Source organism: Chrysochloris asiatica, unplaced genomic scaffold (genome assembly GCF_000296735.1).
Source record: "Chrysochloris asiatica unplaced genomic scaffold, ChrAsi1.0 scaffold00028, whole genome shotgun sequence".
NCBI classification, from domain to species: domain Eukaryota; kingdom Metazoa; phylum Chordata; class Mammalia; order Afrosoricida; family Chrysochloridae; genus Chrysochloris; species Chrysochloris asiatica.
Window position 1 is genome coordinate 13,024,463 of NW_006408546.1, and position 25,834 is coordinate 13,050,296.

The following is a 25,834-nucleotide window of genomic DNA, read 5'->3' on the forward strand; positions in this document are numbered from 1 at the left end:
AGGATAGTTTGGGTGCTGGGGTGGGGGACAGCAATATACTAGAAGGGGGAGAGGAATGCAAGAACAAGGAAGATGGGAGAATAGTTAGCCAGGTTTGCATGGGCTAAGTGGGACAGAGGTAAATAATGATGTATGCACAACCTTGGAACGACAGGGCTCTGGGATACAGGAATTGAGGCATGGTTTGAATGGGTAAAAGAGGGGAAATAATGTTAAGATGCTTGGCTGTCTTTTGAATCATGGTTTCCCTTATCTACTACTGTAAAATAAACTCTTGAGGAGGAGAGAAAGGAATAGCCAGAAATATCACTATAGAAAGCTTGTAAGTCTGTCTTTAGTCTATAACTGACTGGAACACATAAAATGGGGCTAAAACTTGCCCAGTAAAGGAGGCTTCCTAAGGAGCCTTTGTATTGCATAAGACCATATATGTGGAATCCTGATCCTCATCCAGAACATTTTGAGGTGGGAAATTTCCAAAGAAAGGACAAGCAGACAAGCCTGGAATGGCTAGGAGAAACAGAGGATACTTCTTGAAAGAAAGACCAGCAGGAAAAATGAAAAACAATAATGACAATCTGACTGACTACTACAAGAACAAGCAAGTTGTTCGCCCGGGAGCCATCAAGTGGTCAGGTTCCCTCAGAGCAAACCCCCTTCCAAGATTAAGGTTCAAGGGGAATATACGAGCAGGCATGTGGTCTTGTTGCTGAGTACATTGGTCACAGATAAGGGGTAGTAGGGGAAAAACAGCAATCAAGTTATGAGCTAATTCTGACGACGTTTAATAAACTCCTGTCAAACTATGTTGAGACATGGTTGGTCAGCAGTATGGCGAGACCTGGGGACTTCTGGCCCCAGGGACAGGAACACGGCCACAGAGGACTAGAGCGGAGAGTGAAGGGTCTGGCTGATATGAGGGGAGATGCACAAGAACACCCATACTTGCAGACAGTACCCATTTGACCTGGCTTCAATGGCTGGATAACCAGAACTCAACTAGAGGAAGAAATAAGAGGAAAAAAGAGTAATCTACTACAATTTGATGAACTTGACCTATGCTTGTGGATGTAGTAGATCAAATGAGGAAACGAATCTTTACAGCGAGGGTCATTCCCACCTCCTCAGTACACAGGGTTGACAGGGATGGCAACTTAGACACTAGCTACCCAAAATGTGGGGGCTACAAGGGAAGAAGTGACTGACTTACAAGCTTTCAAGAGGGAGCCTAGTTTCAGAGGGTACGGGGGAAGGTAGAATCTTCACTGAGTGGTTTTCAACCTGTCTGGACGGGGATGGTGAAAGGGGATGGGGATAAGACTGTGGTTCAATAGTGAATAATTGCTATCACGAACGATTGTGAGTATTTCGAATGTAAGGTAGATGTTTTGTAACAAAAGGAGGAAAGTGGCTGATTTTGCAGTCCAGGAGCGCAGGACCCTTGGACCATCAAGGGAGAAGAACTGAGTGTGGGACCCTAATCAGAGAAGCAGCGACACCAAATATAGAGGCAGAGATGACAATGTGAACAGATGGAGCGGCTGGGGACTCTGGACTCTGGGAGGGAGAGGGTCTGTGTATTGATAGCCGGGGCAGGCTTGCGGGGCGTAACCTTTGGCTGTTTGATGATGCATGCAGAGAACTGTAATCATTGCAACTGAAATGAAATGAAATAAGACAGGCTGAATGTAAAGCTAATGTTCTTCCATGTAAACTAACACATACTTCACAATAAAAACTTGAAAAAAAGGGAACAGGACGTGAATAGATATTTCACCAAGGAAGAGATTCAGGCAGCCAACAAACAAGAAGAAAAGTTCATGATCATTAGCCATTAGAGAGATGCAAATCAAAACAACAATGAGATTATCATGTCATACCAGCAATAAGATTGATGGTCAAAAAAGCACAGAGCAACAAATGCTGGCAAGGATGGAAAGAGACTGGGACCCTCTTACTTTGCTGTTGGGAATGCAAAATAGTCCAACCACTTTGGAAAACAGTATGGCACTTCTTAAGAAAGTCGGAAATAGAAATACTATAAGCTCCAGCAATTCCTCTACTTGGTATATATTCACAAGAAATACAAGCCAGATCATGAGTAGATACATGCACGCCAACATACATAGCAGCACTATTCACAATAGCAAAAAAGATGGAGACAGCCTAAATGTCCATCAATGGAAGAATGGATAAACTGTGGTACATACACACAATGGAATATCATTGCTATCTTGAAGAGGAAACTGCAAACGACTGCATAACATGGATGAACCTTGAGGACATTATCCTGAGTGAAATTAGTCAGTCACAAAAGGACAACTATTGCCTAAGATAATATTTATAAAAGCTTAAGAAAAGTTATCCATATTAAAAAGAAAAAAAAATTCTTAGTTGGTTACAGTCAGCTGGTGTAGGGAGGGTTGGAGGGTGCAGATGGTGGAGCACAGGGTAGGGGATAGACACATCATATTTTGGGTGTTAGGGAGGGTAATACACAAGAAGGGGGAGGGAGATGGAAGAACAAGGTAGATAAGAGGAACACTGAGGCAGGTTTGCATGGGTAAATGGGGCAGAGGCAAATAGTGATGTATGATCAACCTTGGAACAACAGGGTTCTGTGATACAGGGATCAAGACATAGTCTGAACGGGTAAAAGAGAGGAAATAATGTTAATATGCTTGACTGTCTCATGAATATTTGTTTCACTTGCCTACTACTATAAAATAAACACTTGAGTGGAGTAGGATGGAAACAGGACACATATACAATGCTTGTAAGCCCGTCTTCAGTCTATAACTGATTGGAATACCTAAAAGGAGTTCTAAAACTTGCCCAGTGATATAGGTTTCTTGCAGAGCCTTTGTTGGACCTTAGGTGGAATCCTGAGCTCCATCCAGAACCTTAGGAGGTGGGACATTCCCACTTGAAAAGACAAGTCGACCAGCTGGAACAGCTAGATGAATAGAAGATAATTCTTCAAAGAAAGACGAGCAAGAAAAATACAAAACAAAAATGGCAGTATGATTAGCTACTATAAGAACAAGCAAGTTGTTCACCGGGGAGCCACTGAGGCATGCAATCAAATCCCTTCAGGACAAACCCCCCTCCAAGACCGAAACTCAAAATTAACACATGAGCAGGAATGCAAGATCGCTGGTGACCACACTGGTCTACTGGTGAGTGGAAGAAGGGGAAAGGCAGCAATGAAGATATGGGTTGTTTGACCAAAAGCCATGGAGGTCTAGAGCTGGGAGTGAAGCATACAGCTGATATGAAGTGAGGGGAGACATAAAAGAACACCCAAAGTTTCAGACGATTTGACCTAGGCTCGATGGCTTGACGACCAGAGACCAAGGACCATCAAGGGAGAAGTACACAAGTGGAATGTGGGACCCTATCTAGAGAAGCAGCGACACCAGAGATGAGATGGAGGAAGAGATGATGGTAAGATAGAGCAGCTAAGGACTCTAGACTTATGATAAGAGAAAGGCTGTATGCTGGCGGTGAGGAGGCAGGCTTGCAGGATGTGCCCTTGGCTGTTTAAATGATGATATATATTCCTGAGTGTTTTTATGTACACACACCCCAAAAATAACAATAACAGAGGGAATAGAAGCAAATACTGTTGAATGATGATGCACAGAGGAGACTGTAATCATTGCAATAAAATGATGAGTGTAAAACCCAGGTTCTCCCACGTAAACTACCACTCAATTCACAATAAAAACTTAAAAAAAAAAAAAAAGGAAATACATGAGTGTTTCTGGTAAGTGGAAATATACGAATATGGGATGTAGGTAGGTTTTTGGAATAGAGCATGATTCAAGAGAAGTAAATGGAAGTTCGAGATATGTGATCTAGGACATCCATGTCCCTGTAGGACTGTGTATATTTACAGAGTAAGATGATCAGAGATTAATATAGTAAGTTGTATCCAGTTCTTAACAGAGAGGAAAAACAGCATTCAGAGGGATTGAAAAGAGAATGAGAAATGATTTTATAGTCACTCTGGTAGCATAGTGGTTACGAATCGGGCTGCGAACCTTAAGGTAAGCGGTTCGAAAGGCTTTCTACTCCCGTAAAGATTTACACCCTCGGAAACCCCTGTACAGGGTTGCTATGGGTCGGAACCGACTCGACGGCACTTAACAACAACAGCAACATGAAAAGTGAAGCCACAATGGTACAAAATAGAAAACACTTAAGAAAAATGTATGAAGAACTACAGAATATGTGCCACAAACCAGATGTGCAACTACTCCAGAATTTGTAAGACATACTGACAAGAAGTAAGTCTGTGAAGTTTACATTACCCAGCGATCAGTGCAAGGCTCATCACTGGTCCATACACAGGTTCAATCAACTCCGAATGAAATTTCCTTCAGTTATAAAATAAGCAGTCACAATACTCTGCTGTTTTATGATGGGAAAAGTTTTAGACTTAGATATCAACTTCAAGGTGTTTTCCCCCTGGAAGATCTAACTACTATACTGCATGGGTTAAGCCTAGGCCTTCATGTCTGGAAAACATTACTGGGGGACAGATATGGACAACTCTTTGGACTGAGCTGTCTCTAAGGATACTTGGCTATGGAACAATGACTCAGTTGTTGAGTCTAGCAACATATTTTTTCTTTTATGTGTTAAGGAGGATAATCGTTACAATCTCTTAACCACCTCCCTATGCTTTCTAAGTATATGGAGAAACCTCTGGAATGTGTGTTCTGTATGTTGATTTTGACAGTGGAAGTGTGAGTTTTGTTAATGTCAAAAGTTCCCTTATACAGAGATACCCAGCTTGCTCCTTCAATTATCCACATAGGCCTTTCTTTTGCACTGGCCACATGTGATCATGGAGATGTCAGAAGCTTAGGAACTCCCTATCTGGGTGGATCTTTTTCAAGTGAAGCTAATTAATCACACTGTCTCAGGCTGTTCCACTTTAATTTAGTATCATTTTGCGATTGTTAAATATAAAGCAAGAGTGAAAGCACACACAAATAAAATTCTAGAACTCAACAAATCTAATTAACTCCAGTAAATCACTCTGATATGATCCACTTGAATTAAAAAAAAACCACACAACTCATTTACTTTTTAAAGAGATACATGAAATCTCCTTCACGTGCATATTAGAAAAAGAGTATAAATAGCTTCTTAGGATACTATATTTTATTAGAAATCTTAACCAGTGCTGTTAAGTCAATTCTGACTCATGGTAACCCCAGGAGTGTCAGAGTTGAACTGTGTACCATAGAATTTTCATGTGTACCATAGATTTTTCATTGATTGATTATTCAGAATATGACTGCCATAAGGAGCTCTGGTAGCGTAGTGGTCACGAATCGGGCTGTGAACCTTAAGGTCAGCAGTTCGAAATTACCAGCTGTTCCGCGGGAGAAAGATGAGGCGTTCTGCTCCCGTAAAGATTTACAGCCTCGGAAACCCTGTGCAGGGTCGCTATGAGTCGGAACCGACTCCACAGCACTTAACAACAACATCTTTTCTTCTGAGGATATACTGGATAGACATTTATCTCCAACCTTTTGACTAGCATCCAGCATATTAACTGTCTCTACAACCCAGAGACTTTCAGTAGATTTCCAGTATTGAAACAAGCATATTTTACAGTAAGACTTTAGTAGAGTAACTTACCCTGTCATGAAGAGTCCAGCCAACATACTTTAGGTAACTGTCATTTAGGAAGGCATCACTATACATTTTCATCCACACGCCAATTTCTTCAATACAAATGGCTCTAATCTCAGCAATAGCATCACTAGAGGAAGAGAGAAAGAAAGAAAGAAAAAAGACACCTATGTGATGAATGTCCAAAGCTGAAATGTACCTCAAACTCACTTTCAGTAGGCAATGTTAGAATTCTTTCAAATACTGTATTCAATATTAAATTTAATCTGCATTCAAACACTTCCAACTAAAATTATTTATGCCTTTTAAGTGACTTCTGTAAAACAAAAGCTACCAACACCAAACCAAAAAGATAAACGTTCAAAGAAATCATTTCATTTTGGCCAACTGCTCTATTGAAGCGGACTGTTGTTGCTAAGTGCCGTTGAGTAGATTCTGACCCACAGCGACCTTATACAGGGTTTCTAAGAAGCGGCTGGTGAGCTTGAACCACTGACTTTGCAGTTCAAATGAAGCTGCAGCATGACATGTTACTCTACAGCACCACTTAAGAGTTTTCAAAGCGCCCTATTAGGGAGTTAACAAATGATGAAAACAGGGGTACTATCATCCAACTAAAGAGCTCTGGTAGTGCAGTGGTTTGGTTATTAGTCAGCAGTTTGAAACTAATGGTTGTTCTGTGGGAGAAAGATTAAAGACATACAGCTTTGGAAACCCTATGTAGGGTTGCTATGAGTAGGAACCAACTCCATGGCGCACCACCACCACTACCATCATCCAACTATAGAATATTGCTGTTTGTTGTTGTGTGCTGTTGAGTTGGTTCTGACTCATAGTGACGCAGTATAAAGTTTCACAGGCATACCTGGTGAGTTTGAACCACAAACTTGTGTTTAGAAATTTAGTGCTTATTCTACAGCACTACAACAAGACTCCTTAGAATAATGTAGAATTCAAAAAGTGCTTCTAGAAAAACCTAGAATCTTTCTAAGCTACTACACATCTAACAAATTTAGAGAAAATGTTTTTTTTTTTTAATGACTAAGACACAAGTTTCTCTGCTATTCATAAAGTTTTCAGTGACTAAATATTCGGAAGTAGTTCATCACTCCTTCTTCCTAGTCTGTCTTCGTCTGGAAGCTCATCTGAAACCTGTCCATCATGGGTGAACCTGCTGGTATTTAAAATACCGGTGGCACAGCTTCCAGAATCACAGCAACTCACAAGCCACCACAGTATGACAAACTGACAGACATGTGGTGACATGTGATACGGAAGGAAGAAGTCCAAAGTACACTGAAGGAATTGGTAAAAACAAGGCACCAGGAATTGATGGAATAAAAATTGAAATCTTTCAAGAAAGTGAAGCAGCACAGGAAGCACTCACTATCTCTGCCAAGAAATCTGGAAGACAACTATCTGGCAAACTGACTGGAAGAGGTCCATATCTGTGCTCATTCCAAAGAGAGGTGACCTAACAGAATGCGGAAATCATCGGACGATATATTTGATATCCTATGCAAGTAAAGTTTTACTAACGGTAATACAAAAATGGCTACATTGTAATACAAGCATACTTTGACAGAGAATTTTCAGAGTTTCAAGCCAGATTCAGAAGAGGTCATGGAATAAGAGCTATCATTGCTGATGTCCAATGGATCTTGGCTGAAAGCAGAGAATACCAGAAATATGTTTACCTTTGCTTAACTGACAATGCAGCAAAGGCTTTCGATTGTGTGGATCATGACAAGCTATGGACAACACTGGAAAGATGAGTATTCCTGAACAATTAATTGTGCTCATGAGAAATCTGTACATGGACTAAGAGGCAGTAGTTGGAACAGAACATGGGAACAATGAATAGTTTCAAATTAAGAAAGGTGTGTGACAAGGTTGTATTTTTTCACCATGCTTATTCAACCTCTAAGGAGCTCTGGTAGCATAGTGGTTATGAATTGGGCTGCGAACTTCAGGGACAGCAGTTCGAAACTACCATCTGTTCTGCAGGGAGAAAGATAAGGCTTTTGGATCCTGTAAAGATTTACAGCCTCAGAAACCCTGTAAAGGGTTGCTATGAGTCGGAACCAACTTCACGGCACATAACAACAACAACATTCAACCTGTATGGTGAGGAAATCCGAGAAGCTGGGTTATGGGAAGAAAAATGTACCATCAGGCTTGCAGGAAACTCATGAACAACCTGCGATATGCAGATGATACAACCTTGCTTGCTGAAAAGTGAAGTAGACTTAAAATATTTAGTGTGAAGATCAAAGAGCACAGCCTTTGGTATGGATTGCATCTCTATGTAAAGAAAACAAAACTCCTTTATCACTGAACCAATAAATAACATTCTTCTCAACGAAGAAAAAAACTGAAGTTGTCAAGGACTTCATTCTTCTTGAATCAACAACTATCAACACTCATGGAAACAGCAGTAAATAAATCAAATGATGTACTGCATTAGGCAAATCTGCTACACAGGAACTTTTTAAAGCGTTTAAGAGCAGAGATGTCAGCTTAAAGACTAAGGTGTGCCTGACCCAAACCATGGTACTTTTAATAATCTAATATGCATGCAAAAGCTGGACAGTGAATAAGGAAGATAGTAGAAAAATTGATGCTTTTGAGGTTTGGTGTTGGAGGAGAATATTGAAAGTGCCATGGGCTGCTAAAAGAACCAATAGATCTGTGTTGGAAGAAGTGCAGCCAGCGTGTTCCTTGGAGGCCAGGATGGGCAAACTTCGTCTCTCATACTTTGGATATATTGTCAGGAGGGACCAGTTATTGGAGAAGAATATCATGTTTGGTAAAGTGGACGATCAGAGAAAAAGAAGACCTCAGCGAGATGGATTGGCAAAGCGGCAGCATCAATGGACTCAACCGTGGCAACGATACTAAAGTTGGCCGAGAATTGGGCAGTGTTTTGTTCTGCTGTGCATAATGTTGCTATTAGTCAGTACCGACTCGATGGCACCTAACAACAACAACAACAACAACAAAGACACAAGTAACAGATCTATGAAATAAAATCATATAAGCAAATATGTAGTAATTTATAAAGAACAAAACACTGAAGTAATTCATTGACAAACTACATTTATACATTAAGTGACCTGGTGGCATAGTGAGTTATGTAATGGGTTGTTAAAATGCAAGGTCAGCTATGAGAATCAACCAGCTGGCTGGCAATGCAGATTTCTGCTCCCGTAAAGCTTTATAGCCTATGAAGCCCAATGCAGGGTTAGTATGAGTCAGAATCAACTCACTGGGGTACATCAACAAAACCACACTTAATATTCCTCACCTTTGGTTATAATGGGAATGAATCTACTGGTGGCAGAACTAACCACAAAATCAAGTTTTTTGGTTCCCTGTCCAAATACTTTTAACTTGAAACTAAGAACTCCTTAAATAATTCTCCAATTCTAAGATTAATGAATCATTAGCAAATATGTTATTAACACTTTCAGCAGGTTATTAGCTTCAAATATATCTTTAATTATATTAAGTACAAAAAAATTAATTTTGATTTTCTTATCTAAGAATTCAAGACTTTTTGTTTACATGTGAATAAAGTCATATTCTTAAGTTTTCCTTTTTAAGAAACTCTTTTTTTTTTTTTTTTTTTTAAAATCATGTAGAGGTTCTATACCATAATGGTTAATAGTACAGGCTCTGAAGCAAAACATCTTCCTCGGATTTGATATTAACTAGTTGGGAGACCTTTGGCCAGTTACTACTCTCTTATTCTTATCTAAAATTAGGGATAATAACAGTGACTAGTTTACAGTTACTATGAAAATAGAATATAAAATGGTTATACAAAAACCATGATAGGATATTTCTGGACCTATATATAATGTTGAATATGAATGGCACAATGACACTGCTTTTCACTTTAACATAAAAATTTTCAGACATGAAAATTTAGAGAGGCTAAAATAATGAATACCTAACATATCAAGTGCATAGCTAAGAAATAATATAGTTGAAACTTCTTATGTATCTTTTACTGATGCATCTCACAAATAGTAAATGATTATCATCTGTATCTTTACGCTTTTACTGTATCATGAATTATTTTACATATTTTAAAATTTTATATAAAATATAAGTATCCTTCTCTAACTTGCTTTTCCCACATACCATGTCACATTTTATGAGTACTAAGTCCTCTAGTTCTAAAGCATTTATCTGCATTCTTTTGTATGAACATATTAAAAATTATTTAAACACTTTCTCTTTGACAGACAGTATCCCTGGGGCAATGTTCAGTGGTAGAATGCTCACTTTCCATAAGGGTGACCTGGGTTAGATTCCTAGTCAATGCACCTCTTGTGCAGCCACCATCTGTCAGTGGAGGCTTGCTTCATGCTATAATACTGATCAGTTTTCTTGAAAAAGGTGTACTATAAAGTAAGGCATGGTGTTCTACTTCCAAAAATCAGCCAATGAAAATCTTACAGATAACAACTAATCCACAAGTAGGAACTGATAACATTTATTTTCACTATATAACGATGAGTTAAGGATGACTAGATGACAACAACGTTTTCCAACAGTTATCAATACTCATTAGTGTCCTATAAATTAAATTTAGTGATTGACAAGAAGTATTTAAAAATACATTGTTGTGCAAAGTTGAGTCAGTTCTGACTCATAGTGACCCTGTTTAGTGTTTCCAGCGAGCAGCAGGAAGGTCTGAACCACCCATCTTGTGGTTAATAATCCAGTGCTTATCCTACAGTGCCATACCAGGACTCCCTAAAATATATGTAGTATAAGAAATGTCAAAGTGCTTCAAATGTAATAATTAAGCATTCTTTGTTAGAATATACTAAGTATTAAGGTAGGACATGGTCAACAAACTGTGTAACTAGGGATGAAAATTTCTGAGTGAGAGGAGTGTACATCTTTAACTTTATTAAATAATGAAAAATTTACTGAAATGATAGCTTCACCTCTTACTATTGTCCTACATTTTAATATAAATTTCTATTTCTGTGTGAACACTTCGTTTTCTACTGGCAGTTCCATATAAAAGAATAAATGATAATGATAAAAGAAATAAAACAACTCCCCTCCAAAATCAGAACAGAACACTATCACAAAACACTCAAATCTTGCATTTTACCTCATTCAGTCCTAATATTAATTTGTCATCTTCATCAAACAGTTATTAACCCTATCCTCTGCTAAAATAACCATGGAAAATCAATTCGAAGCAAGATCAGGTTAAAATTTCTGTTGGAAAATCTCAGGGAACCAGGTTAAAGACAAAATCAATGGTATGGTACACTGATTAAGCTATACAGATTACTAAGCATGGAAACTGTTTAGACACACAGCACAATCATTCCTCAATCATTCTTAGATAGGCAAATTCTTAGAATTACCAGTGATATTGGCATTGAACTGTTGTAAGGTGGCATCAAGTTGGTTGTGACTCACAGTGACCTTAAAAGCACAATACAACGAAACACTACCTGGTCCTGCACAACTGTTATGTTTGAGCCCATAGTTACTACCAATGTGTCAATCCACCTCACTGGTACTCGTCCACTTTTACAATGATCCTCCACCACTTTATAAAGCATAATGTCTTTGTCCAGAAATTGGTCACTTAACTTAAGTGTGCTCATGAGGATTCTGTACTTGGACCAAGAGGCAGTTGTTCGAACAGAACATGGGAACACTGAATGGTTTAAAATTAAGAAAGGTGTATGACAGGGTTGTATTCTTTCACCATACTTATTCAACCTGAGCAAATAATCTGAAAAGCTGGGTTCTATGAAGAAAAACATGGCATTAGGATTGGAGGAAGACTCATTAACAACCTGCGATATGCAGATGATACAACCTTGCTTGCTCAAAGTGTTGTTGTTGTTGTTGTTAAGTGCCATCGAGTCGGGTCCGACCCATAGCGACCCTGTACAGGGTTTCCGAGGGTGTAAATCTTTACGGGAGTAGAAAGCCTCATCTTTCTCCCGCGGAGCGGCTGGTGTAGCGGACTTAAAACATTTACTGATCAAGATCAAAGAACACAGCCTTTGGTATGGATTACATCTCAGTGTAAAGACAACAAAAATCCTCACCACTGAACCAACAAACAGCATTTTTATCAATGGAGAAAAGACTGAAGTTGTCAAGGACTTCATTCTTCCTGGATCAACAATCAACACTCAAGGAAGCAGCAGTCAAGAAATCAAACGATGCATTTAATTAGGCAAATCTGCTGCACAAGACCTTTTTAAAGTGCTGAAGAGCAAAGATGTCAGCTTGAAGACTAAGGTGTGCCTGACCCAAACCATGGTATTTTCAATTATCTCATATACGTGTGAAAGCTGGACAGTAAATAAGGAAGACTGTGGAAGAATTAACATATTTGAGTTATGGTGCTGGAAAAGAATATTCAAAGTGCCATGGGCTGCCGGAAGACCATTTTGGAAGAACTGCAGCCAGAGTGCTCCTTGGAGGCCAACATGGCCAAATTTCATCTCTCATACTTTGGACATATTGTCAGAAGGGGCCAGTCACTGGAGAAGGATATCATGTTCGGTAAGGTGGAGGGTCAGAGAAAAAGAGGAAGACCCCCAACAAGATGGATTGGAAAAGTGGCAGCATCGATGGACTCAAGCATGGCAAGTGTAGTAAGGATGGCCCAGGATTGAGCAGTGTTTCGTTCTGCTGTGCACCAGGTCGCTATGAGTTGGTGCCAACTCGATGGCACCTAACCACCACAAGCAACATTAAAAAGAAGCTCTGGTAACGTTGTGGTTACAAGTTGGGCTGCTAACATCATGGTTAGCAGTTTGAAACTACCAGCAGTTCTGCATGAGAAAGATGAGGCTTTCTGCTCCCGAAAAGATTTTCATCCTCAGAAACCCTATACAGGGTCTGTATGAGTTGAAACAGACTCCACGTCACATAACTACCACCACCACCAACAACAACGTTAAAAGACATGAAGCCTCTCCTTCCTTGATTATAAGGATGATTCTGGCTGTATTTCTTCCAAGACACATTTAAACTGATAAAACATGCAATCAAGATATATTGATGATTACTGGTAACTGGAATACAAAGGTTAAATAAAACAAAGAAGAAGGACCAATAGTTGGAAAATATGAAACAATGCTGGAGATCACATGACAGAGTTTTCCAAGACCAATGACATCTTCATTGCAAATACCTTTACTAAACAACTTAAAAAGATGATTATGTAGATAGACTTCATCAAATGGAATACACAGAAATCAAGTTGACTACATCTGTGGAAAGACACAGTGGAAAAGCTCCATATTATCAGTGTAAATAAGACCAAGCGCAGACTGTGGAACACACCATCAATTGCTCAGGCTAAAGCTCAAAAAATTAAGAAATTCAGAAGAGTCAAAATATGACCTTGAACATATCCCACTTGAATTTAAAGATCTCAAGATCAAATTTGATGCATTAAACACTACTGACCAGAGGCCAGAAGAGTTGTGGGATGACTTCAAGATCACCATATAGGAAGAAAGGAAAAGGTCAATAAGAAGACAAGAAAAAGGACCAAAATGGATGTCAGAAAAGACTCTGAAACTTACTCTCCAGAATACAGAAGTTAAAGAATCAATAAGGGAAAAGTACTGAATGGAAAACTTCAAAGAGAAGGTTGAGAAGACAAAGTCAAATATTTTAACAAAATGTGCAAAGACCTTGAGTTGGATTAACAAAAAGGGAAGAACATGCTCAGGATCTGTCAAGCTGAGGGAAATGAATAAAAAAATTCAAATCTAGACATGAAATATTCAAAGATTCTAGGGCAAAATACTGAATGATGCATAAAGCATAAAACGAAGATGGAAAGAATATACAGTCACTGTACCAAAAAGTTATGGTTGCTGTTCAACCATTTCAACAGGCAGCATATGATCAAGAGTCAATGATACTGAACAAAGAAGTTCAAGGTGCATTAAAGGCATTGGCAAAGAACAAGATGCTGAAAACTGATGGAATACAAACTAAAATCTTTAAACAAACTGATGCAGTTCTGGAGGCACTCACTCATCTATGACAAAAAATTTGGAAGACAACTACCCGGCAAAGTGACTGGAAGAAATCCATTTTTGTGCCCATTTCAAACAGTGGTGATGCAACGGTCAATGGAAATCATTGACCATCATCATTAATATCGCAGGCAAGTAAAATTTTGCTAAAGATAATTCAAGAATGGCTACAACAGTACATTGACAGAGAAATTCCAGAGGTTCAACATGGATTCAGATGACAGCGTACGTCAAGTAATATAATTGCTGATGCCAGATGAATCTTGGCTGAAAGTAGAGAATATCAGAACGATGTATACCCGTGTTTTACTGACTATTCAAAGACTTTTGATTGTGTGCATCACAACAGTGAAGAGAATCAGTATTCTGTAACGCTTAATTGTGCTAATGAGGTACCTATACATAGACCAAGCAGCAGTTGTTCAAACAGAATGAGAGAATATTGAATGGTTTAAAATGAGGAAAGGTATGTGTCAGGATTGTATTCTTTCACTAAACTCATTCAATCTGTATGCTGAACAAATAATTTGAGAAGTTGGATTATAATACAGAAAAACATGACAGCAGGATTGGAGGAAGATTCAGTAACAACCTGCAATATCCAAGTGATACAACCTTGCTTGCTCTAAGTGAAAAGGACTTAAAAATATTTACTGCTGAAGATCAAAGATCACAGCGATCGGTATGAGTTGTACCTTAATGTAAAGAAATAAAAATCCTCACCACTGGACCAAAAACAACATTCGTATTAATGGAGAAAAGACTGAAGTTGCCAAAGACTTCATTTTTCTTGGAAGTAGAAGTTATGAAATCAAATGACATTACCACATCAGATAAATCTGCTGCACAAAACCTCTAAAATGTTCAAGACCAAAGATGTCAGTTTAAGGATGACCCAACCCATGGTATTTTCAATTCATGTGAAAGTTGGATAGTGAATGAAGAAACCCATAGAAGAATGAATACATTTGAGTTACGCATTTGAGGAAAATATTAGAAGTATCATGGACTACCAAAAGAACAAACCAAACTGGAAGAAGTACAGCCAGAATGCTCCTGAAAAGCCAGGATGGCTAGACATACTGTCAGGAGGGACCAGTCCCTGGAAAAGGATATCATGTTTGGTAAAGTGGAGGGTTGGAGAAAAACAGGAACCAACCCCACAAAAGGAGGATGGGCCTCAATGTAGCAAAGAGTGTGAGACTGGTGTAAGATTGGGCAGAGTTTCGCTCTGTTGTGCATAGGATCACTATGAGTTGATTCTGACTCGATGGCACCTAACAATAAAAAGCAAAATTTTACTTCCATGTGATACCAATGATGTTGTTTGATGATTTTCACATTCTGTGGGTCAATTTCATTGGAATGGGCACAGATACTGATTTCTTCAATTGATTGGCCTGGTCTTTCAAAATTCTTGGAATAGATTAGTATGCACCTCCAGTGCTGCATCAATGTTTTAAAAGATTTCCATTTGTATTTCATCAATTCCTGGAGTTTTGTTTTTCACCAATAACTTAAATGCAGATTGGACGTCTTCCTTCTGTACCTTTGGTTTGTAATCAACCTCTTAAAATGGTTGGGTATTTACCAATTCGTTTTGGTACAATAAGTGTGCTTCCCTATCTCCTCTTGATGCTTCCTACGTCATTCAATATTTTGCCCATGCTGTTGTTGTTATTGAGTGCTTTCAAGTTGGATCTGATTCATAGTGACCCCACAGAGGGATTCCTAACAGCGGGTGGTGGATATGAACTGTCTTGAACATGGGGTTAGCACTCCAGTGTTCATCCTATAGGTTGTTGCTGCTGTAAGCACCATCAAGTTGGTTACAACTCATAGTGACCCTATATAGGATTTCCGAGGACCAACAGCTAACTTTGAACCACTGACCTTGTTGTTCAATCTAGCGCTGATTCTATAGCGCAACATCAAGAGTCATAAAGTCCTGCAATATAGTAAGTTGAGTAGCATACTTTTTTCTTCAGTTCTTTCAGCTTGAGAAATCCTGAGTGGTCTTCCCTTCTAGTTTTCACACTCCAGGTCTTTGCACATTTCATTATGATACTTGATTGTGTCTTCTAGAGCTGCCACCCGACTCAACTTTGTGTTCCAGTAAAATTAAATTTTACTTAATTTTTTTCTAGCTGCTTTAGCTTTAGTATGTTCAAAAGCAAATTTTAGAATGTCTTTTTTTTTGTCCTTCAAACTTTTTATTGTGAATTGAGTGAAGGTTTACAGAGTATATTATCAGTTTCATATTCAACAAATCTTATACTATGTTTCATTATATGATTGCAATCCTATCCATGTACCCACAGAAACAAATGTCTTTTGACATTTGCTTCTTTTCTTTTCTTTCTTTTTAATGATGCTTTGCGTTCTTCATGGGTGATGTTCTTGATTTTTTCCTACAAGTCTTCTGGTCACTGATCATTAATGTCAAATACATCAAAACAGTTCTTAAGACAGTCTCTGAATTCAGATAGGATATATTCAAGGGTCATATTTTGATATTTTAATCATCAGTAGTTATAAATACATCTTGACTACATGTTTAATCAATTTTAGACTCAAGCTGATAGAATTCTTCAATTTCATCATTATGGCTTTAGTTGTTGGTGTATAAATTTGAGTAATAGTGGTATTAATTGGTTTTCCTTATAGGCATACAAATATCCTATCATGGACAGTATTTTATTTCAAGATAGATCTTGAAATGTTCTTTTTGATGATGAATATGGCACCATTCCTCTTCAATTTGTTGTCCTCAGCACAGTAAACATAATGATGGTCCAATTCAAAATGTGCAATATCTGTTCATTTAAACTCACTAATGCTGAGGATAGCAATCTTAGTCTTATAATTTCATTTTTGATGACTACCAATTTCCTTATGTTCATGCTTTGTACATTTCACATCCTGATTATTAATGGATGTTTGCAGCCATTTCTTCTCATTTGAATTATGCCCATCAGCAAAGGAAGGTCCCTAAAGCTTTGCTTTATTCTTGTCATTAAAGTCAATTCACTTTTAGGAGGCAGTTGTTCCCCAAACTCAAGGTCTCACACCCAGTACTGCATCAGACAATGTTCTGAAGCAATTCATATGGTTTTCAGTGGTTAAGCATTAAGAAGCAGTGCACCCTCTCCTTCTTCCTAGTATGTCTTGGTCTGGAAGGTCTGGAGATACCTGTCCACCATGGGTGACTCTGCTGGCATTTAAAAACTGATGATAGCTTCCAGCATCACAACAACATATGCCACCACAGTACAACAAAATGACAAAACAATTGGTGGATATCAAGATTACAACTGTTGTTAAGTACTGTCGAGTTGGTCCTGACTCATAGCAACCCTGTACAGAGTTTCCAAGGAGTGCCTGGTGAGTTTGAACCCCTAGGCGTGTGGTTCAAACCAACCTTGTTGTCCAATGTTTTATCCCATAGCATCACACCAGAAATTCCAGTGAGATTATGGATGCTTAATTCCCCAAGCCAGAATAAATAAAAGTTCAAGTTTATTTTATCAGGGAGTTTTTGTTCAAAATCTTTTTTATAATCATCCCTAATTCTGTGCCTAATTTCATTTAACACTTTCATTTAACATTTTTGCATAGTCTATGTGACACTTAAGTAGCCTATGTTCTTGGAACTCAGCTCCTCTCTATAAGCATTGCCAATATTTTGAAATACCTCTTTTTGTTTGAATTCTAATCCTTCTCTCTACTTAAATGCCAAGGCTAACCTTTGCACCTGAATTTTAAAAAAACCTTGCAATATAGTTTTCTAGATTTATAATCTGACCACTTGTGGCCTATTCTGTCGTTATAAAGAAGCCCTTATTTGATTTGTCTCCTATCTGGGTTGCAGAGCGCCAATCTACTTGACACTTGATATCCCTGTGGTATCTTTATTGTAATTATTGACCCTGGTATTGGGATTTTAGGATAAGCAGTGGGCTGGTAACACCAATGTTCAAACCATGTAGGGTCACTATGAGTCAAGACGGTGGTGACCCACACTACCACCAAAACAACGACAACAACTGTGATTATATTCTATAATTACAGAAAAATGTGGTCAGTTTGACACCATGTCCACAAATTCTTTCCTAATACTCCTTTTGGTAGAGACTAATTCACTTTTTCTAGAGTGTGAGAATACTTAAGTATTGAATATGAAGTAATGAATACGAAGTTGAGTCAAAAATTATCCACACTCTGGTTATATTAAAACTTCTGTTGGGTGCACTGTCTTAAAAGCACTTTTCGTTCAAGGGCCCGTACTAAACACTATCAGCAAAAAAGATTCAACAATCTACAGTGCTCTTCACAGTGACATGCTCACTGAAGACTTGAAGTGTAAACTTTAAACACAGAGGACTGCTATACAAGGGTGTTGTGAATCTGCATGACAAGGCATGTACAAGCACTTCTGCCCACACTGTTCACACGCTACAAAACTTCATTTTGAGTTACTAAAGCATCCTCCTTATAGTCCTGATCTTGCTCCATTGGACTTTCACCTGTTTGGCTCTCTGAAAGCAGCCCTTTGAGAACAAAGAATCATCTCTGATGAAGAAGTGAAGACAGTGGTGCATCTGTGGCTCACAACTCAGCCTAAAACATTTTTAAATAAGGGAATAAAAAAGCTTGTTGACAGACAAAGTGTACTTGAGAAGCAAGGAGATTATATTGAAAAATGATTTAAAGTGAGTTTCCGCTTAAAACCAAATGGCCACTACTCATCTGTGGGTTTGTCGTACTGTGGTGGCTTGTGAGTAGCTGTAATTCTGAAAGCTATGCCACTAATATTTTAAATACCAGCAGGGTCACCCATGGTGGACAGGTTTCACAAGCGCTACCAGATGAAGACAGACTAGGAAGAAGGTGTGACAAACTACTTCCGAATACTTAGTCACTGAAAACCTTATGAACAGCAGAAAAACACTGTCAGCCAAAGTGCCAGAAAATGAGCCCCTCAGGTTGGAAGGCTCTCAAAATGCGACTGGGAAAAAGCTGTCTCCTAAAAGTAGAGTTGACCAGGATGATGCGAATGGAGTATAGCCTGTGGGAGAAGAGCCCATGGGACCTTCATTTGCTGATGGGGCACAAATCAAACTGAAGAGTAACAGCTGTAAACGTCCACTGAAAATTAGAACATGGCATGTACGAAGTATTAATCTTAGACAATTGGAAGTTGTCAAAAATTAAATGGAACTCATCGTATCTTAGGAATTAGTGAGCTGAAATGGACTGGTATTGGCCATTTTAAATCTGACAACCACATGGTTTACTATGCCAGGAATGACAAATTGAAGAGGAATGGCGTTGCATTCACTGCCAAAAAGATAGGATAATATCCATGCGCCTACAGGGAAGCCCAGTTAATACCACTATTATTCAAATTTACGCACCAACCACTAAAGCCAGTGAGAATGAAATAGAACAATTCTGATATCTTCTTCGATCTGAAATTGATCAAACATGCAATTAAGATGTATTGATCATTACTGGTGATTGGAATGCAAAGGTTGGGAGCAAAGAGGAATGATCAGTAGTTGGAAAATACGGCTTTGGTGATAGAAATGATGTTGGAGAACACATGATAGAATTCTGCGAAACCAATGATTTGTTCATTTTAAAAACCTTCTTCAGACAGCATAAAAGACAACTATACACATGGACCTCACCAGATGGAATATATAGAAATCAAATTGACTACATTTGTGGAAAGAGACAAGGGAAAAACTCCGTATCATCAGTCAAAACAAGGCTGGGCAGACTGTGGAACAGATCATCAATTACTCATACGCAAATTCAAACTGAAATTGAAGAAAATGAAAACAAGTCCACAAGAGCCAAAATATGACCTTGAATATATCCCACCTGAATTTAGCGATCATCTGAAGAACAGATTTGATACATTAAACACTAAAGACAGAAGACCAGAAGAGTTGTGGGATGACATCAAGTACATCATACAAGTAGAAAGCAAAAAGTCATTGAGAAGACAAGAAAGAAGGAAAAAGTCCAAATGGATGTCAGAAGAAACACTGAAACTTGCTCTCCAGCATACAGATGCTAAAGCAAATGGAAGAAATGAGGAAGTACAAGAGCAGAACAAAAAATTTCAAAGCTCAGCTAGAGAAGGTAAAGCCAAATATTATAATAAAATGTGCAAAGATCTGAAATCAGAAAACCAAAAAGGAAGAAAACGCTCAGCATTTCTCAAGCTGGGGGAACTGAAGAAAAAATTCAAGCCTCGACTTTTGTTATCAAAAGAATCTCTGGGCAAATTATTGAATGATTCAGAAAGCATCAAGAGAAGATGGAAGGAATACATAGTCATTGTGCCAGATGGAAATGGTTAATGTTCAACCATTTCAAGAGGTACCATATGATCAAGAGCCAATGATACTCAGGGAGGAAGTCCAACACGCATGGAAGGAATTGGCAAAGAACAAGGCACTAGGAATTGATAGAATAAAACTTGAAATCTTTCAAGAAAGTGAGGTGGCACAGGAGGCACTCACTCATCTCTGCCAAGAAATCTGGAAGACAAATATCTGGCTGACTGATTGGAAGAGATCCATATTTGTGCCCATTCCAAAGAGAGGTGACCCAAAGGAATGCGGAAATCATGGGACAATCTCTTTGATATTCCATGCGAGTAAAGTTTTACTAAAGGTAATAGAGAAATGGCTACAGCCATACATTGACAGAGGACTTACAGAGGTTCAAGCCGCATTCAGAAGAGGCCGTGGACCGAGAGATATCATTGCTGATGTCTGACGGATCTTGGCTGAAAGCAGAAAATATCAGAAAGATGTTTACCTGTGCTTTATTGACTACGTAAAAGCTTTCGATTGTATGGATCATGACAATCTATGGACAACATTGCGAAGTATGAGTATTCTGGAATACGAGGAATCTGTACCTGGACCAAGAAGCAGTTGTTCGAACAGAAAATGGGAACACTAAATGGTTTAAAATTAAGAAAAGTGTGTCACAAGGTTGTATTCCTTCACCATACTTATTCAACCTGTATGCTGAACAAATAATATGAGAAGCTAGGTTCTATGAAGAAAAACGTGGCATTAAGACTGGAGAAAGAAGACTCATTAACAACCTGCGATATGCAGATGATACAACTTGCTTGCTTAGAGTGAAGAGGACTTAAAACATTTACTGATGAAGATCAAAGAGAACAACCTTTGGTATGGATTACATCTTAATGTAAAGAAAATAAAAATTCTCACCACTCGACTAATAAACAACAATCTGATCAATAAAGAAAAGATTGAAGTTATCAAGGACTTCATTCTTCTTGGATTAACTATCAACACTCATGGAAGCAACAGTCAAGAAACCAAACGATGTATTGCATTCGGGAATCTGCTGCAGAAGACCTTTTTAAAGTGTTGAAGAGCACAGACGTCAGCTTGAAGACTTAGTTGTGCCTGACCCAAGCCATGATATTTTCAATAAACTCATATGCATGTGAAAGCTGGACAGTGAATAAGGAAGACCGTAGAAGAATTGATGCTTTTGACTTACGGTGTTGGAGGAGAATAATGAAAGTGTCATTGACTGCCAAAAGAACCAACATATCCGTTTTGGAAGAAGTGAAGACAGAATGCTCCTCTGAGGTCAAGATGGTCAAACTTTGTCTCTCATACTTCGGACATGTAGTCAGGAGGGACCAGTTGCGGGAGAAGAATATCATGTTAGGTAAGGTGGAGGGTCAGAGAAAATGAGGAAGACCCCCAACAAGATGGATTGGCCAAGTGGCAGGATTGATGGACTCAAGTGTGGCAACAGTAGTGAAGTTGGCCGAGTATACGGCAGTGTTTCCTTCTGCTGTGCATAAGGTTGCTATGGTTCGGTACCGACTCGATGGCACCTAACAACAACATAGTCTGAGTGAGTATAATTTTTCATTCACCCTTGTATAAAAGGGAGCTCTGGTAACATAGTGGGTTATGAGTTGCGCTGCAAACAAGGTCAGCAATTTGAATCTACCAGGTGTTCTCAGAGAATGATGAGGCTTTCTGTCTCATAAAGATTACAGACTTGGAAACCCTATATAGGGTTTCTGTGAGTCAGAATTGGCACAAGGCACACATCCATTGCCGCTATCAAAAAATACAGTAGAAATGATGACTTGAGACTCCCAAGAAAAGGTCATAGAAAAGATTATTACTTGTTTTATGCTGTTATGGAAAGCTACAATTTCCATAAGCAACTGAGGCAGAATGTGGGGTCCTATTGCAAAAAACAGAGACACCAGAGACAGAGGCAGAGATGAGGACATGTAAAGAGAGAGCAGCAGAGGACTCTAGATTCCTGGAAAGAGACAGGCTGTGTGCCGGCAGCCATGAGGTCAGGCTTGCAAAATGTGCCCTTAGTTGTTCAAATGATTATATATTCCTAAATGTTTTTGTGTACATCAACCCCTTCCCCCCCAAATAATACGAACAGAGTGAATAAAAGCAAATACTGTTGGATGATGATGTACGGAGGAGACTGTAGTCATTGCTGTGAAAGGATGAATGCATAACCAATGTTCTCCCATGTAAACTATCACTCAATTTACAATAAAAACTCTAAAAACAGAAGCCCAAACCCAAATAACTGAGGTTGTCACCAGCCATGAGAATGAACCATCTTGGACTCCACACCTTACAGTCCCAACTGATGCCCTGACTGCAACTGTAGAGAGATCCTGAGTCAGAACCACTCAGTTAATCAGTTCCTGTATTCCTGACGCACAGAAAAAAACTTATAAATGCTTATTGTTTAATACTGCCAAGTTTTAGGGTAGTATGTTAACATGGCAAAAGATAATGGACACAAATTGCCTGCCTTTTGGGCTGCCTGGCCAGATTGGGCCCCGCCCCTGGCACCCACCAGGTACTCCTTTGTGTGATTCCTGGAGGACAATGTGTGCTACTCACTGCCCGTGTAGTGTTTGCACAACTTTAACCCCGCTCGCGGCTGGATTTTGACAACCAGAAAGTGTACACTGTGTACCGGGGCCAAGAGGAGCTTGGCGCCGGGCCTGAGAGCCCCCCGAGCACCCCCCACAATTGGGCACACTGTTGCTCCACAAAACCCAGATCCTGACGCTGGCAGTAGACAAACCTGACCTTTCAAACAGTGTGATGAAAAATAAAAATCCCCAAACCTTTCAATCACAAAGAAGATGGGCAAATTAAAGATTATGGAGAGGAAGATTTATAGTTTAGACACATCAAGAGACCTGAGGGGTGGAAGCCGAACGAAAGGGTGCACAAGAGCATCGAGGCAGTACTGGGTTGGAGAAGAATGGCCTGAGCTTGGGCCACAGCACGTGTCTACAAGAGTCTTCGTGGAGACCTCTCTGGGCACGGATGACACGGACAGTCTGGAGGATGCTGCTGGGCTCTGTACGGGGAGCTGCTGCACAACTACCAGCAGCAGGAGGAGGAGAAGTGCCAGCTCCAGCAGGAGCTGGTGCAGCAGGCCAAGAAACAAACTCAAGGAGTACAGGGCACTCGTGTCCGAAATGAAGGAACTCTGTGACCTCAACCGAAGGCTCCAGGATATGCTGCTCTTCTGACTTGGCAATGGTCCCGCCACTGACTTGGAAAAAATAAAGTCAGAATGTCTCGAGCTCGAGCCGAAGTTACGGAGCCCTTTCAGTGAGGAAGCAAATACACCTTCCTATTACTCTGTTCCTGTGCCTGTCATTGACAAGTATATCCTAGACAATGGCAAGGTCCATTTGGGAAGTGGGGTTTGAGTTAATGAGGAGAAATGGCACCAGCTACAAGTAACCCAAGGAGATTCTAAGTACATGAAGAACCTGGTCATCATAATTTGGGGAACAGATGTTCTGAAGAACAGAAGTATTACAGGAGTTGTCACAGAAAAAAAGGATGCAGTACCTAAGCCACCCTTCTCCCCTCACAAACTAAGCATTGTCAGAGAGTGTTTGTAGGGCAGAATAGCACAAGAAACTGTGGATGAAACTGAAATTTCAGAGATTCTCCAAAGTCAACACATATATCTGTGAAAAAATCATGGATATCAATAAATCCTGTGAAAATGAAGAACGAAGGGAAGCAAAATACAATTTGCAATAAACTTTGGATTTTTCTTAAAGCCTTTACGTTTTCCTTGAGTAGTGTATGATTTGTGAGTTATGGTAACATCCTAGTCAGACCCTACCATTCATGGTGGGTGTGGGTTGCAAGCAAGCAGAGTTCTGGGGACAGCAGGATGTTCTGAACTTGGATTTCCTATAACAAAGTAGGCAGATGGATTTTCTGAGACTCAAGCAGCAACCTGGAGTCCAAGTCTTTCTGGGAATGGGAAAAGCACTGCCTTTTCTAAGGCAGACCAACTTGCCCTCCACTTGACCTGGAAACTGAACTGAAATTTTCATCATTCAAAGACTTCTATCTCTGTTCTCTATTTTGTTTGATAATAAAGCTGCTTTCATTGCTTGTTGTTTAAAAAAAAAAAGATAATGGACACATTATTTTCCAGATTTAAAGACCTTTTAATAATCTAGCTATAATCTATCTTCTTCTGTTTGGTCCATAAATAAGTTACTATGTCTGTGGTAGTGGTGGTGGTGGAGTGCCATGGAGTCTGTTCTGACTCAGCAACCCTGCATATGGTTTCCAAGGCTGTAAATCTTTATGGAAGCAGAAAGTCTCATCTTTCTCCCACAGAACTGTTGGTAGTTTCAAACCATTGACCATAAGGTTAGCAGTCTGACTCATAACCACTACGCTACCAGAGGTCCTTTAAGATGCCTGTAGCCATCCATATGCCTATAATGCCTTCATTCTATTGTGTTTACCTACATTAATAGTTTTTCAAGTTTTAGTGTAGTCAACGCTTCCATGATTATTCCTATCACATTATTCTGTCTGGAAACTAATGTTCTATTTAAGTACGAGTATTTTAAAAATGCAGTATGTTTCTTAATAGCCTGATTTGAACACAACATATATTTTGATATATAGATATTTTTGTCATACATAATCATCCTTCCATCCTTAGTTTTCAATATTAAAAAATGTAAATGCCTTTATATCTAATGACCCCATCTCATTTAGGCAGCTAATTTCTAACTGCAGGTGTTTGGGACCTTCCAAGGCAAAGATTAAAATATGGGCACGAAGTAAGTTAAAAAAGACGAAAGGTATAACAACAAGGAGCTCTGGCAGCACAGTAGTTACAAATCAGGCTGCTAACCTCAAGGTCAGCAGTTCAAAACTACCAGCCAATCCACAGGAGAAAGAGTAGGCTTTCTGCTCCCGTAAAGATTTACAGCCTCAGAAACCCTGTGCAGGGTCACTATGAGTCATAACCAACTCCATGGTACTTAACAACAAGAAGACAGGTTAATTTTCATAGTATTGTGGTATTTGGGCCTTAAAATAAGTAACAAATAAATGAAGGCAGGATACCCTTAACTTGGCATCTCAAAGAAAAAAACAACTAAGAACACATAAATCTGGACAACTGTATTAATCACTTATTGTAACTGTATTTTATAGCATAAAATAATGATTGCATTCATTTCTAAGAAAAATTTATGTAATCCACTAATCTTTATAGTTAATATGTCTTTTGAGGAGGAAAAGAGAGAGGAACACATGTTCCTTTAGTTTCATATCTAGGTTTGTTTTCTTTTATGGATTACTTTATTGGCATACAGAACTGTATTAATTTTCTACTGACGACAAGATGAAATTAACTGCTGTTGTTGTTAAGTGCCATCGAGTCAGTTCCGACCCACAGAGACTCTGTATCTGATTTCCGAGGCTATAAATCTTTATGGGCGCAGAAAGCCTCCTCTTTCTCCCATACAACTGTCAGTAGTTTCGAATTGCTGACCTTGAGGTTAACAGCTCAACTTGCAACCACTATGCCACCAGAGCTCCTTGAAATTAACTGTTGTTGTTGTGAAGTGCCTCAGAGTTGGTTCCGACCCATAGTGATCCTGTATAGGGTTTCCGGGGAGCAGCTGGTGAGCTTGAACCACCGACCCTGAAGTTCAAATGGCTTTGTAGTCTGGCAAATTAATCCACAATGCCACACTAGGACTCCTAAAAATTAACTGTTGT

General features: G+C 39.2%; 1 protein-coding gene across 2 annotated transcripts in view; it reads right to left on the minus strand.

Moving 5' to 3' along the window:
• STAG1 (stromal antigen 1) overlaps positions 1 to 25,834 on the minus strand; it is a 469,676-nt gene that overhangs the window by 211,800 nt on the left and 232,042 nt on the right. For both annotated transcript variants that reach the window (XM_006846604.1, XM_006846603.1), the window contains exon 9: positions 5,659 to 5,782. In XM_006846604.1, coding sequence (XP_006846667.1) covers positions 5,659 to 5,782 — 124 coding nt within the window. The remainder of the gene's footprint in view (positions 1 to 5,658; positions 5,783 to 25,834) is intronic.